Genomic DNA, 16,420 nt, shown 5'->3' on the forward strand with positions numbered 1-16,420 from the left:
GTATAGTGTTTTGTTAGAGCGTATAGACATACTAGACCCTGAAATATTAAATTTATTGTGTTTTGTTGGAGAATTCATGCTGAAATATTAAATTTATTGTAACACTTTTTGTCAGTTGTATATGATTAAATTATAGATATAATTCTGCTGGGGTTGTTTGTCTGGAGCAAGTAGTTTATTGGTTTTTTGTCAGATAACCCTCTGGTTTTATGGATAAAGTGCCATTTACAAAATTTGCCTGCTAACGCCTACTTTTCTTTTCAAAATTTTATTTAAACATAACAATCATTTTTAATCAATATTGTTTTCCATATCTTATGAATGAAAAAAAGGTGCCAATGTTAAATGAATGAAAAATCTAGAGAATCATTTCCTGCCAGATTTGCAATGGATTATTTTATCTTAAATACAAGCACATGCCTTTTTATTATTTTCTCCTTTTTGGGTATTTAAAAAACTGGTAATTCTTTCTCAAAAGTTGCAGGAAAAATGAAATATATGTGACTTTGGATGTATGTTTTACTCATACCGGAAGTAGAAAAAGTAATCGCCTTCTAAGCCAAGGAGGGAGTAAAATGTATATTCACAATCAACTGTTTATATATGTTCGTTATTTAAACAATTGTGATATTTAGTTAGTATATAAGTGGTTATACAAAAGACAAAATTTGTTTTGTTTGTACGTTGATGAAATGATTAAAAATAGAAATGGTTTAACAGAATTTTGATTTACTGATAAACCATTTTCTGTAATGTTCACAGAATGGAATTTTGACTTTTTATTATAGAATCTATTTATTCTCAAACTGAGCTACAATCAGTAGCTTCTGTATTAACTAGTATTACATCCATTGCAAATTTGTTAATACAAAAGAGACCAATAAACCAAAATTATGAAATGTTGCTATCTAAGTACCGGTATTTGAGTCAGCAGGCTGAAATTCATACTCTAGAAAACAAGCATTAGTTCTAGGACCTTTATTCAATTTCAAATTTTTATCCAGATGTCATCTAATTTCCTACACAAAATAAATATATCAAATATTCTTTTTGATATTCTACTTATATTAGTGAATTAATTAAACACTACACTTCATACAATGTGGAAATATGTCAAATTAATTTGTATAGCCTAAGAACTAGGAAGTCACTGGACAAGTCTGTTTTTCTCTTGTTTATAAAGCACATATAAATGTTTTATTTTTGAAAATATACTTTATCAACATTATTGACACAATATGAGTATGCTACAATATTTTTTCATAATTGTAAGATTAATTTTTTGTTATGATTGATGATTGATGAAAAGTGTGAATATGTCTGAATGTGATAAAAGTGTATATCGATAAAACTGATCTGTGCCTTCAAAATAAAAATATACACAATTCAATTGATTTAGCTTATTGAAACAATGTATGGCACCACACACATTGGTTATTATTAAAAAGAAGATGTGGTATGATTGCCAATGAGACAACTTTGCCCAAGAGACCAAATGACACAGAAATTCACAATTAAAGGTCACTGTAACGCCTTCAACAATGAGCAAAGCCAATATCACATAGTCAGCTTTAAAAGGCCCCAAAATGAGTATGTTAGTATATAAAGGACAGAGATATTAAAAGCACCCTATACATTTCAAATGGATTATGTCTATTATCACATGTGAGTACTATGACCTTTGAAAACATTTATTAAGGTCTTTCCTCTCCGCGAGGAAAGACCTTATTGTTTTTCTCCTGTTTTTTTTTTTTTTTTTTTTTTTTTTTTTTTTTTTTTCATCCAGCATTTGTTTAACATGGCCTCCCCTTGTTTCTATTGGAGTTAGGCTGTGTAGGATTTCATCATCCCCTTTAGAAGTTATCTCCCTTTTATTGTTTTTTTTCGACATGGCCCCCCCTCGTTGTTTTTGAAGATATCATGACCTTATTTGGACAATAGTTAGATCTCATCATGATGTGTTACCATATGAGGCTGCTAAGGATTTCATCATTCCCTATGAGAGTTATGTCCCCTTGAAGCAATTTCTTTCTTTTACATTTTTCTCAAAAAGTATTCAAGATAGAATCGATTTGAAAACGGCAACATGTACAGGACCAGATGGCAATGTTAATTAACATATACAATCATTTTGTTGTTAACCCTTATAAGGCGTTATTTCCCTTGAAAAAATATAAACAATTTTTGAAAAATTGTATCTCGAGAACCGGAAGTCGTAAAGACTTGGGACCTACACCAATAATCTTAAGTTCATGTGACCTTTAATTTGCACCCAAGGTCAAAGGTCACTGAGTGCAAAAAAAAATTACGCTGCAATTTCAAGCTTTCATATTAAGATAACGATAAGAGTTTGCTGCATACTTACAGTGTATAAAATGTTCCTCTTGACGAGCTCTACATTTCATACACTGTCCTCAAAAGAGTTCGACTGTCTGTTCAAAAGTTACGACGGGATGATTCTTAAAAGTATAGTATTGTGTGTATATCTTTTTAAAGGTAACAGATATCAACCTACTATAAACTGCAAAGATGATCAGTAGTTCAAGACCTTCAATTTGAGGTCAATGTCAGGTCATGATGAAATTTCACCTTGACCTTCACATTTTACTATGACCTTGACCTTGTAATATTTGAAAGGTCAAGTGGTCCTGAGTTGAATGGTGATAGTCCCATGTCTCTACGACTTCCGGTTCTCAAGTTTTGTATTGCATCATATATTTGATGATTAATTGTGACCTTGGTGAACTTTGAAATTGTCCCAATTCTTTTTATACCCCCGCTTTAAAAAAGGGGGGGTATACTGTTTTACCTCTGTCTGTCAGTCCGTCCGTCAGTCAGTCAGTCCGTCCCATGAAACTTTCGTCACATTTTTCTCAGGAACTACACATCCACCCTTTCTGTAATTTGGTATCAACATTTATATATGTCAGCCATACCGTGTGATGCGTTTTCAGATTCATCACTTGACAACTTCCTGTTTACCGAACACTTGTCTGATTTTACACATGATAGCCAAGTTGAAAATTTTCGTCACATTTTTCTCAGGAACTACAATACAAGGATTTCTGAAATTTGGTGTCAGGATTTATATAAGTCAGCTACACCGTGTGATGCGTTTTCAGATTCATCACTCGACAACTTCCTGTTTACCGAACACTTGTATGATTTTACACATGATAGCCAAGTTGAAAATTTTCGTCACATTTTTCTCAGGAACTACAATACAAGGATTTCTGAAATTTGGTTTCAGGATTTATATAAGTCAGCTATACCGTGTGATGCGTTTTCAGATTCATCACTCGACTACTTCCTGTTTACCGAACACTTGTATGATTTTACACATGATAACCAAGTTAAAAATTTTCGTCACATTTTTCTCAGGAACTACAATACAAGGATTTCTGAAATTTGGTTTCAGGATTTTTATAAGTCAGCAATACCGTGTGATGCGTTTTCAGATTCATCACTCGACAACTTCCTGTTTACCGAACACTTGCATATTTTTACACTATTAATATTATCCACTTGCGGCGGGGGTATCATCAGTGAGCAGTAGCTCGCAGTTTCACTTGTTCTATAATGTTGTCCTTCAACTGTAGATCATTTATCATTTAACAGATTTGAGATATCTATTGTCGTTTTAGAGATAATGCAGTTTGAAGTTTTTCGAGCGGAGGCATGTATTTCTGAATCATCAAGAGATTACCACTTAAAATGTTTTAGAAATTGAAGAGGTTGACATAGTTATATGTTTGACCAAATACCAAAAACATTCCATGGAAAAAAACACCAAAAAATCAATTTGAAATTTTCAAGTTTTGCATTGACTTTGTAAGTTTCATAACTTCTATTTATATAATTGATATTGCATCATTATTTGCACTTTGTCAAATGGGGTCATCTGATATATCAAATTGAAGGTCTTAATAAAGTCTACTTAAAAATGAAAATTTTAAACCCCCTTTTCATCCCAGGGGGACGGGTGGGGTCATTTAGTGCAAACATTCAAATTTCTCAGATGGTAAGGTTGTCGCATATCAAATGAAAGAACATAAAGCGTACATTTCAAATTTCAAATTGACGTCTCCCAAAAATGGGTTGGATGGGGTCATTGAGTGCAAAAAATAAATGTTCTTTTAAGGTAGGGTTGTTGTATATCATATGAAAGGTCATGATGTGTACATTTGAAATATCAAATTCCCGACCTCCAAAAATTTGTTGGATAGGGTTATTAAGTGCAAAAATCAAACTTTCAAGAACATGGTGTTGTCGTATATCAAACGAAAGCTCATCTACTCTGTTCCATATATCATAATTCCGATCTCAAAAATGTAGACGGATGAGGTCATTAAGTGTAAAAAGTGAAAAGTTTCAGAAGGTGTGCTTGTCGTATATCAAAGGAAAGGTCGTACAAAGTACAATACGAAAACATCACTTTTACAGGAAAGACCTTTCAATTGTTTTACAAACAATTGAGATACTAGTTCTAAATGATTTTTTTCACTCTGGTTTTTATCTCACCTGCTACAAGTCTCAGTATGCAAGAGTTATGTATTACTATCCTGTGGCAATTGTGATGAAAACTATTTGTATAAAGCTTTATGTTTCAGAAAATAGAAGACCTGGAATTTCATATATTGTATGCATTTACCTTATGATACAAAGTTTCTGTCTGTCATATGTCCATTGTCCTTGACCTCATTTTCATGATTCAGCAACTGCTTGTTAAAAAAATATTTTTTTATTTGTCATGTGAATGAATCTCTTAGTTATTAACTAAATTTGGTATATGGGTTTCTTGCAACGTCTACTTTTCTGTCAGACAAGATTCACCTGAACTCAACCTCATTTCATGGATCAGTGATCAAGGTTAAAGTTACATGATAAGGTCAGTTTCTCTAATACTATATGTGGTGTATTTAATGATTGTAATAGGTACATGTCAGTATAGCAGATTTCATGGTTCATTGGTCAATGTTAAGTTCTTGTGTTGTGGTGCGTTTTTGAAATACTATTAGCAATAGGTCAACTATATTTGGTGTTTGAAATTATTGTAGGGTGTACATGTCTGTCTGGCAGGTATCATTCAACCTTGACCTCATGCTTATGGTTCATTGGTGACGATCAACATTAAGTTTTAATGTTTTGGTCTGTTTTTGCCCTAAATACATGCAAGATTTGCAACCAATAGGACTTGAGGTCTTCAACATTCAGTAGGATGTATAACATCAACAAACACAATAATTAGGCTCCTTATGGGGTGCCCAAATGAACTTGGGGACTGCAGCCAAAAGGAACAATGATCTACAACATTCTGAGGGATGTATAACACCAACAAACACAATAATTAGGCTCCTTATGGGTTGCCCAAATAAACTTGGGGACTGCAGCCAAAAGGAACAACGATCTACAACATTCTGAGGGATGTATAACACCAACAAACACAATAATTAGGCTCCTTATGGGGTGCCCAAATAAACTTGGTGACTGCAGCCAAAAGGAACAACAATCTACAACATTCTGAGGGATGTATAACACCAACAAACACAATAATTAGGTTCCTTATGGGGTGCCCAAATGAACTTGGGGACTGCAGCCAAAAGGAACAATGATCTACAACATTCTGAGGGATGTATAACACCAACAAACACAATAATTAGGCTCCTTATGGGGTGCCCAAATAAACTTGGTGACTGCAGCCAAAAGGAACAATGATCTACAACATTCTGAGGGGTGTATAACACCAACAAACACAATAATTAGGCTCCTTATGGGGTGCCCAAATAAACTTGGTGACTGCAGCCAAAAGGAACAATGATCTACAACATTCTGAGGGGTGTATAACACCAACAAACACAATAATTAGGCTCCTTATGGGGTGCCCAAATGAACTTGGGGACTGCAGCCAAAAGGAACAATGATCTACAACATTCTGAGGGATGTATAACACCAACAAAGACAATAATTGAGGTACCTTATGGGGTGCCCAAATGGACTTGAGAACCACAGATAGGAATAATAATCTAAACCTATGTCCACGAATATAGTCCCTAGTGTGGACAGTGTGTTACTTGCCAATCTTTTTTTATACCCCTTCCAAATTTATTTCTTCATGTTTTATGCCTCAAATAGCAAGTAGGGGGATAAAATTACATTGTGAAAAAATTTGATTCATTAATTTTAAAGTAAAGTAGTGATTTGGTCCAGCTGAAAAAGGTTAAAAATAAGTATTTCCAAAGCTGTCAAAAGATTTCAAGACCCCCTGAACATAAAATTGTCCAAATTTTGAGTTAGAGCCGATGAAGTTTTCTATAATTTTGATATAATTTGTCCCAAAAGTAGTACATAACACTGTAAAAATATTATTGAGAAAGCGCAGGTGGGATTTTTTTTATTTCCATTTATTGTCTAAAAGAAATGCACTACGAAATAACTGTGTACTCGGACCTAAGAGGTGAAATCATGAAAAATGGAATCTGTACTTTGACAACTTCCCTGAATGATTAAATGGTGTAAATATGTCAAATAGCATGAAACTAAAGGATTTAAACTTTTTTTTTATAGAAATTCTTCAAAAATGACCCATTTTAGCATTACATGGTCAAAATGAGCATTTCAAAACTTTTTCAATTTTGATGCACATGTGGCAATCTGACTTTCTATCTGACAGGTTTTCATGAGTCAATCTTTGTGTTTCTATAATTTAATCCAGTTGTATAACTCATTTGTGAACTCTGAATCTACAGAAAAGATGATTATCTCAGATAATGTGTGCAAAATGTGTTGTATAAATGACCCACGTCTAACGCCCTGTTTGGATCAAGTTGAATGTGAGGAGCTTGGTACATAAAAGTTGAAGTCCATAATAAAGATTTCACTAAATTTGTATAAAAAGCACTTTATAATGTCTTTTGTATCTGTTTCATTTCACATAATATCTTTCTTTTCTTCTGTAGGATAGCTAGTGGTCCAAAGTGCATGCAAGTTTTTCAGTAAAAATTGAAAAATGTTTTCATCTGACCATACTGTCTGCAAAAAAAGTTGAATTCAAGAGTCCTTATGTGCTCATATCTATTGTATCATGTAATCTGAGTATAGAAATGATGAAAAAGACACAAATTTTTATTTCCTATAGCTTCAGTATGCATTTTTAAATGTAAATATGTGCTACAGCCTAAATTGACCCTAAATTATTTTCAGTCTTACTTGGCCTAAGACCCTTTTAAACTAATATGATATACCATTTGTAATTTTTCTTTCCATTTAAAGTACATTAAATACATATGTAAGGATTATTTATAACCAAAAAACTTCACGAATTTAAAATTGCTGGAAAATATTACATCTTCATGTAAGGCCACCCTTCATTGGAAAACCTCCATTTTTAGGCACAGGCTCAAATAAATTTGACATTTGAACAATTATGCTAAGTCTGATAGATCAAATGAGTATTCTATTGCTTTTAATACATGATATATTTTATATTAAGGAATTTAAAAAGTATTTTTTTGCAATATTTTGATTTTTAAAGACCAAAATGTTGATAGTTGAAATTTTTCAATTATAACGTCAAATTTTAACACGCAATGTTGAATATAGAATTTATTGTACTGTCTATAATATATATGCTATTGCCATGAAACTTTGTAAGCAGTCTCATAATGTATTAAGCTTAGATCATACCAAGTTTTATAAAGATTGGTCAGTTTTTTCTATCCTATTAGGTCCGAGTACATAGTTATCGTCCCTTGATTTTCGTTGTCCACGAATATAGTCCCTAGTGTGGACAGTGTGTTACTTGCCAATCTTTTTTTATACCCCTTCCAAATTTATTTCTTCATGTTTTATGCCTCAAATAGCAAGTAGGGGGATAAAATTACACTGTGAAAAAATTTGATTCATGAATTTTAAAATAAAGTGGTGATTTGGTCCAGCTGAAAAAGGTTAAAAATAAGTATTTCCGAAGCTGTCAAAAGATTTCAAGACCCCCTGAACATAAAATTGTCCATATTTTGAGTTAGAGCTGATGAAGTTTTCTATAATTTTGATATAATTTGTCGCAAAAGTAGTACATAACACTGTAAAAATATTATTGAGAAAGCGCAGTCAGGATTTTTTTTATTACCATTTAGTGTCTAATAGAAATGCACTACAAAATAACTGTGTAGTCGGACCAGTTATGGTCCTCTGACTTAGAAAACTCACTAATTCACTAAAATAATCAGTTTCCACACTTTTTTGGGTCATTCTTCAAGATATTGATTTGATAATTGGTATATAGTTCTATCATGACTAGTTACTGTTCAAGTACAGTTCAAGTTTTAAATTTGTTCCAGTCTGCTGTCTTTTTGCAGTTATTGTCCTCAGACTGAAAATTACTCATATAATCATTTTTCTACTTTTACTCTGTCATGCTTGATGAAATTGATTTGAAAATTGGTATATATATAGAATAACCATACATGTCTCTAATTATCAATGTTATTTGTACAAGGCTTAGAAACAAGTAGAAAGCGAGGCTGTGTTGAGCATTTCTACCTGTTTCGAGCCAAGTACAAATAACATTGATATTTCGAGACAAAGTATGGTTATACTTTATATACTGCAACTCTTATAACTGTTCTAAAGGAAGTATATAGGGTAAAAACCATCATTTCTTAATTTTGAGCAGAAGACTTAAAATTCTGCAAACCTGTATGTTTTATTGAAATCATAAATAAAACTATATGGAAACTCATTATCAATTTCATGAATAAGACAATATATGGTCAGTGACTGTATATCACATATGAATATACATCAATGCAATTTGCAGTTTTATCATGACATGTTACAGATCAAGTTTGAATTTTATTCTGGTCTGATGATTTTGTGCAGTTATGGTCCTTGAACTCAGAAAATTATCTTGATATTGACTTGATATTTGTTATAAAGGTAACACCATGACAAGTTATAGATCAAGTTTGAATTTTGTTCCAATACATTGAATTTTTAATTTGTAGGGGACTATGTATTGCCATGCAATACTCACAGAATGCTTGTTACATCTTGATGCCAGTTATTCTTAAATTTGTGAAGTACTGCATAATATCATTATATTATGCTTCATGTTTTTGTCACATTTTTCTCAGCTTCTGTCTAGAACTTTATTATAATGTGTTTAGTTGTGTTATATAATTATGCAAAAAGAAATTTTATGAAGAATTATTGTTTCTTTTTTGACTGATATTCACCTCTAGATAATTTTCTAAACTACTTTGTTCAAGGACATTGAAAATTTAATAGTAGCCAAAGACATCCATTTGTTTTCAGCTAAAAGAACTAGATATAATTACATGAATGATTTAATTACAAACAAGAATGGGTCCCTAGTACACAGATGCCCCATCCTCATTATCATTTTCTATGTTCAGTGGGCCGTGAAAATGGAGTAAAAACTCTAAGTTGGCATTAAAATTAGAAAGATCATATCATAAGGAACATGTATACTAAGTTTCAGGTTGATTGGACGTCAACTTCATCTAAAACTACCTTGACCAAAAACTTTAACCCAAAGCAGACGGACTAACAAACGGAAGGACAAACGAGCGGATGCACAGACCAGAAAGTATAATGCCCATAAATGGGACATAAAATTAGCAACACAATATTGAAGAGCAATAGGATTTAATTTGAACATAAAATATATAAAAATATCATAAATTGAAAATACTAGGATTCAAAATAAATAATTGGATGTGCATGAATAAAACCAATAATAACAAAAAAAACAAATCAATTTTAAAATGTCCATACTATAAAATATATAAAAATATTACACATTGTAAATACTAGGCTACAAAATAAATCATTCAATGTTCATCAACAAAATAAAAATAAAAAATAGATAAGTCCATTATAAAATATCCATAATATAACAACAACAGAATATATAAAGTAGAGGCTCTTAAGAGCCTGTGTCACTCACCTTGGTCTATGTGCATACATGTATTAAACAAAGGACACAGTTGGATTCATGACAAAATTGTGTTTTAATGATGGTGATGTGTTTGTAGATCTTACTTTACTGAACATTCTTGCTACTTACAATTTTCTCTATCTATAATAAACTTGGCCCTTTAGTTACAGAGGAAAATATTTTGTAAAAATTTATAAAAATTTACCAAATTAATGAAAATTCATAAAAATTGACTATCATAAAAATTGATTTTGAAGGGCAATAACTCCTTAAGGGTCAACTGACCATTTTGGTCATGTTGACTTATTTGTAGATCTTACTTTGCTGAACATTATTGCTGTTTACAATTTATCTCTATCTATAATAGTATTCAAGATAATAACCAAAAATGGCAAAACAAAATTTTAAATTACCAATTGGGGGGCAGCAACCCAACAACCGGTTGTCCATTTCATCTGAAAATTTCAGGGCAGATAGATATTGACTTGATAAACAATTGAACCCCTTGTCAGATTTGCTCTAAATGCTTTGGTTTCAGAGTTATAAGCCAAAATCTACATTTTACCCCTATGTTCTATTTTTAGCCATGGTGGCTATCTTGGTTGGTTGGCTGGGTCATCACACACATTTATTAAACAAGATACCCTAATTATGATTGTGGCCATGTTTGGTTAAATTTGGTCCAGTAGTTTCAGAGGAGAAGATTTTTTTAAAAGATTATAAAAAATTTACGAAAAATTGTTAGAAATTGACTATAAAGGGCAATAACTCCTTAAGGAGTCAATTGACCATTTTGGCAATGTCGACTTATTTGTAGATCTTACTTTGCAAACATTATTGCTGTTTACAGATTATCTCTATCTATATTAGTATTTAAGATACTAAAACGGCAAAATTTTCTTAAAATTACGAATTCAGGGGCAGCAACCCAACAACCGGTTGTCCGATTCATCTGAAAATTTCAGAGCAGATAAATTTTACCCCTTGTCAGATTTGTTCTAAATGCTTTGGTTTCAGAGTTATAAGCCAAAATCTACATTTTACCCCAATGTTCTATTTTTAGCCATGGCGGCCATCTTGGTTAGTTGGCCGAGTCACCGGACACATTTTTAAAACTAGATACCCCAATGATGATTGTGGCCAAGTTTGGTTAAGTTTGGCCCAGTAGTTTCAGAGTAGATGATTTTTGTAATAGTTAACGACAACGACGATGGACGACAGACGACAGACGCCAAGTGATGAGAAAAGCTCACTTGGCACTTTGGGCCAGGTGAGCTAAAAATTAAACAGGATAAACAACATTCATAAATATTAACTTCTGTAACATTCCGTATAATTAAAAAAAAACATCACAGTTCCTACTTTCATTAAAATTTCCATGTTTGCTAACTGAGCCATTAGGTTAGGTAATTCGTAACATACTGATGTAAACAATATTTTAATCTCTTAATTTAAACAGCATCTGACTAGAATCTACAGTTTTCTAAAACAAACCATATTTGTTTTTGTAATAAACTCTGTTCAAGTTTTTCCACTTCTGATTCTTTTAGGTCTGTTTCCACCATCTTTAATCTTGATTAATGGCATGCCAAGTTTGAGCCTGAGTGAGTTAGGTATATAAGGATTAGAGTTACAGTGGCCGTGTCTGTTGGGTATATCTGATTCTCTGTATACATGTAATGTCACCTGGGATCTCAGGCTAAGTTCTATATCAGTCCATACCTAAACAAATATTTTAAAAGCATCATTTTATAAGGTGATAAGAAACTCATGGTTGACTAAATACTTATTAAATAAAAAATATAAGGTAGGAGGCATCCATGAGGAAGCAACCTTATGACAAAAATAACCAAGAGACTAAAATCTAACAAGAGGAGGTCAGAGAGACAGCAAACCAGATTTTCCTGCAGAGGTCAAACTCTGAACAGCTGAACAAGTATAGACACGACATTCAAGCTTAAAAAAGCTCAGAATTTGAATTGTGAATTTCATCTTTTAAAAAGATCAACATGCAAGAAATTTTCAATTGTTCAATAATCGTGAAATGTCAATTTTATTTTGCATTCTGCCGTGCAGATACCACCCATTTTACACCCCTCGTAAAAGTGTTCCAGATTGTCATGTAGAATTTACCCGATCTGGAACAGTGTGTGGAGAACCAGTTAACATTTACCTACTGATTGTGCGATTTTATTCTATGGTATGATCCATGACATCAAGATATATTTGATAGCTGTTTGTTTAATATTAAAGTTTTTAATTAAGGTTTACAGTTTATATGTCCCCAATTTGTCATGTTTACCCGGTATTCTTTAATTTAAATAAAGCAGAGACGTAATATTCACCTCTTCTCCAAGAACTTTTGAGAATTTCTTTGCAGTCTTTCCTTCAGGTATATAAACATTGCCTTTAGCTAGGACATCATGATCCTGGTATTTGCCAAGGAAGATTATTTTGACTTTTTCAGCCAGAAGTGGAATGGTTTCAGTTGATTCATCTGTCATGGCTGCTAACAACCAACTGACACCTTCACTTCTATCTTCATATGTGTTTATCAAATAACCTTCAAATGAAGCAGAAATATACACATGATTATGGGATGATGTTTGTGTGTGTTTTGTTGTTAAAATTTGTTGAAACTGACATAATCAAGATTTTTTTGTTTTTAAACTGATTTTTTTCAGAGCTCTACACTAAAACTAATTTGACTTTTTATTTCTAAAAAAGTCAGTTTTGTGTGAAATTTGAAAGTTTAATTTGAAAGTTTATAAGAGATTTTCAAAGAAAACTATATATTTTGAACCTTATTTTTCTTCTCTTTAACAAGTATGGTAACCGTTGTTATATTTGATACTTTTTCTAATATATTATGTTTACTTACATTATTTTTTCTAAATCAGTACATTTGTATAATGAAAATGAAACAAAAAACTGGATGGACTCGCATTAAGTATTCTAGATTTAAATACAAGGTATAGTATATTACCTAGGAAAGCCCAGATTGAATCAGTCATCAACATACAATGATTTGCTCTCTTCCATATCATCTCTTCCATAAAATCCTTAATGGCATTCATTCTCATATTTTGTAGATGACTTCTCAGTTTTAGGACTTCTTCATTAAAATTTTTACCATCTGTAATAACATAATGATTACAATGTATATTTATAATAAATAAATGAAAAATGTGTCCATGGGACACAGATGCCACACACAGCAAAGTCTGCAATTTTTTGATTTACCAAAGGACATATCTAAAGAACGACAAAAGTGACACCATCCAAAATTAAACTTGATTTGCATTTGGTGATAAGGCTTTGTGTATAAGTAAATACTATAAGTTATATGGTTCGCTACTGACCTCCTACAGATCAAAAGAGGGTTAGTAAAATCCATAGGGGATAAAACTATAGACTGAATCTCCTATGGCTTTTATTCACCCTCTATGGTCAGTAGGGGGTCAGTAGTTAACCGTATAATGAATTTATCGCACAGAACTTTTTCTGTTGAGTTTTGTAGAAAAATAAACAATTAACACTTGCACTACTGAATTTTTTTTTTTTTTTTTTTTTGCAGGATTCCCTGGCCGAAATTTATTTGCATGAGCCATTTGCCTGACCCGGATTAATTTGACATGTGCTACAGCAAAAACGACCTGGTAGTTTTGGTCATTGAAAACTCGGGAACTGTGGCGAATTGTGCGGTCAAATTTTGATAATATGTAGATAAATATCATAGGTTGAGCGTCCGTAAACTTTTCATACAGTAAAAAACAGTTGACCTTAAAAACGCATGTCGAAAACGTAGATTAATTGAGTCTGAAGACATTTTTTGTCATTGCGTCCCGTATGTCACTTTCACTTCCATTAGGCAACATTTCTTGTGCACACATGTGTTTCAAAATGCTATTTCTATGAGCCACTGAATTATTTCCTTTCAATAACTGTTTCCGTTTTCTTTTTCTTGGCCAAAATACTTGTAAATCGAGACTGTTGTCCATGTAGATTTTGGCCACCATTTGTTTACGGTTTTGAAAGAAGAAAGTTAACTCGGGCTCGATAATGGACAATAACTCTTCCAGACGAGTTGTATAATACCCCCAACGTTGATATGCGATCATGAACTAATTTAAAATAATTTTAACTGTAATAATAATAGATGACACTTCTTTACTTTATGACTTGACCCCAGTAATGCCTTAATTCTTCCATATGTGAATGAGATAAAGCTTTCCAACAACATTAAAATATGTGTTATTTTTGTCTCTTGTGGACAGTTGTCTCATTGGCAATCATACCACATCTTCTTTTTTATATTATTCATAGATGAATAATCATTTCAGCATCTTGATTTGTACTTGAGTTATCTCCCTTTAAAATTAAATCACAGAAAAATGGAACTAAAATGGCAATATCAAGTAATAACGTAACAAGATCAAACAATACAAGAACTTGTTAGACACAAAACAGTTTTCTAACTTTAGTATTAAGACAATCTGTTACAATTGCTTTTCAGTTGTTGAAAATGCTTTTAGTATGGTATAACTAATCAATGGTGGGACCTTTGAAATAATGAATATCCAAAATTGTCAACTCTAAAAAGTTATTCCACTTTGGGCTGCGTACCTAAATAAAGATCAGTAAATACCTGTGACACTCAGATCAATAAAGTCCCCATTTTGTATGGCTGTTCTTGCTTTACTGTTGCTATGATACTGTAGGATCTGACAGACTAAGATTCTTGACATTTCAATAATGTCAACATCCCTATCCAAGAGTTTAAGGACTGATGTTATATTTATGTTACTGTTTTTCTTTTTGGTTATTTCAGATGATCTAACATAGTCTAACTCATCATCATCCTCATCATCATCATCACGATACTCAAAATAATCCTCATCATCATCAGCATCACTATCAGTAGAGTTATCTTTTCCTGTCTGTACACTATCTGAAGTATTAGTTTGTACATTTTCAACAATGTCTGTATCAGCAGCTGCTGTTGGGACTGTATCATGATAACTTTCTTCTACCAAGACATCTTCAAGGGTGTCCTCTGAAATAAAAAAAAAAAGTACATCTACAATATATTCAACTAAAATTCTACTTATTAAATTTGTGATGGTTTACATCAAAATTTCAAAATACATAAATCACAGATAACAAAATGAAAAAGTTTTTCTTGCATGAGTGCATGAGATAAAGTTTGTATTTTTACCATTACAGATACTTATATATCTTTCTAGGCATAAGTTGTTTCTGCTTGGGTTTCATTTATGTGTTTTCTCATTTTTGGTGTTATTTCAAATCTACCTACACAACAAAATTGTTTTCCAGTACTCTTACATAGTGTAATTTATGATCTAAATATACAACAAAAGTTCAGGAAAAAATGAATCTACATCTTTCCCCTCCTGTAGACAGGAGTGAACCAACACCTTTTGTAAATTATCAATATGACAGAATTTCAAAAGTGGATACCTTTAGTATGAAAGGTCATTATGAAAAACAACAACACTTCACTAATTGCTGCAGTAATTTGATGACCATTCCACTTCCTATTTGTTCCATAATGTGATTTTCTGTATTGTATTCATCCTGAAGACAATGCCATATGCTGATGTTATTACATTACTTCAGAAGTTCTAAAAGCATTGTTGATATAAGATTCTTTTAGTATATATCTTTTTACCTTGTGGTGTCGAATTGGACACATAATTGTTAACTTTTGCATGGAAGTTGTAACCTAGGTTTTAGCGTGTTATACTTGATAGACAACAATACCTGTGTATTAAATGTATACATGTGTATTTTAGATGCATACCTTCAACACATTGGTACATTTCTGATACAGACTGCTTAGCACCTTTCAACCAAGCTACATGAGGTAGTCCCCCATTCTGGTCCATTTCAGTGATGTCCCTGTCCCCAAGCCAGTAACTTACAAAGCCCATACATCCTGGAATACAATATAATCTGGGGTATGCTGCATTACTTAACTTTCTATATACCTAAAACAAAAATTTAAAATAGATAATTTATTGGGCAGTTAAATAAAGCCTTTTCATGTTAAACACTTTTGAGAGCGATTTATTTTCACAAAATTCGCAAGTAGAATAGTTACATGAATATAAATAGACACGAATATGTTAAATTTTGATCTTCTCTCATATAAATACATCAATAAATTAGAACATCACAAATATAAATCTGTGTGAAGTAAAAAAAAGAAGGGCTAAACAAGAAATAAAGCATCAAGAAAATCAATTTAGTTCAACAGTTAACGAGTTAAAGCACAGACACGACTGGAAACACCATTTTTCAATCTTTCAAGAACCACAACTCCTAAACAGTGAAAGTAAATTTGTTAATTCAAAACTGACCTCTATTTTGTCATCAGAAACAACAAATCAAAATTCTAAAAGCTTTGGTTGAAAGGTTTATGAGTTACAGAGCACTGTC

At 32.2% G+C, this 16,420-nt stretch overlaps 1 protein-coding gene across 1 annotated transcript in view; it reads right to left on the reverse strand.

Annotated features, from left to right (window-relative positions):
- Positions 1-9,649: 9,649 nt before the first annotated feature.
- The window catches only part of LOC143065288 (uncharacterized), a 29,493-nt gene continuing 22,722 nt past the window's right edge, over positions 9,650-16,420 (reverse strand). Inside the window, exons 18-22 of the mRNA XM_076238777.1 lie at positions 15,783-15,969; positions 14,607-15,014; positions 12,945-13,094; positions 12,304-12,521; positions 9,650-11,680 (exon numbers count right to left, since the gene is read on the reverse strand). Of these exons, the coding sequence (XP_076094892.1) occupies positions 11,480-11,680; positions 12,304-12,521; positions 12,945-13,094; positions 14,607-15,014; positions 15,783-15,969 (1,164 nt within the window). The 3' untranslated portion in view covers positions 9,650-11,479. The remainder of the gene's footprint in view (positions 11,681-12,303; positions 12,522-12,944; positions 13,095-14,606; positions 15,015-15,782; positions 15,970-16,420) is intronic.

This window comes from Mytilus galloprovincialis, chromosome 2 (assembly GCF_965363235.1).
Source record: "Mytilus galloprovincialis chromosome 2, xbMytGall1.hap1.1, whole genome shotgun sequence".
NCBI lineage: Eukaryota > Metazoa > Mollusca > Bivalvia > Mytilida > Mytilidae > Mytilus > Mytilus galloprovincialis.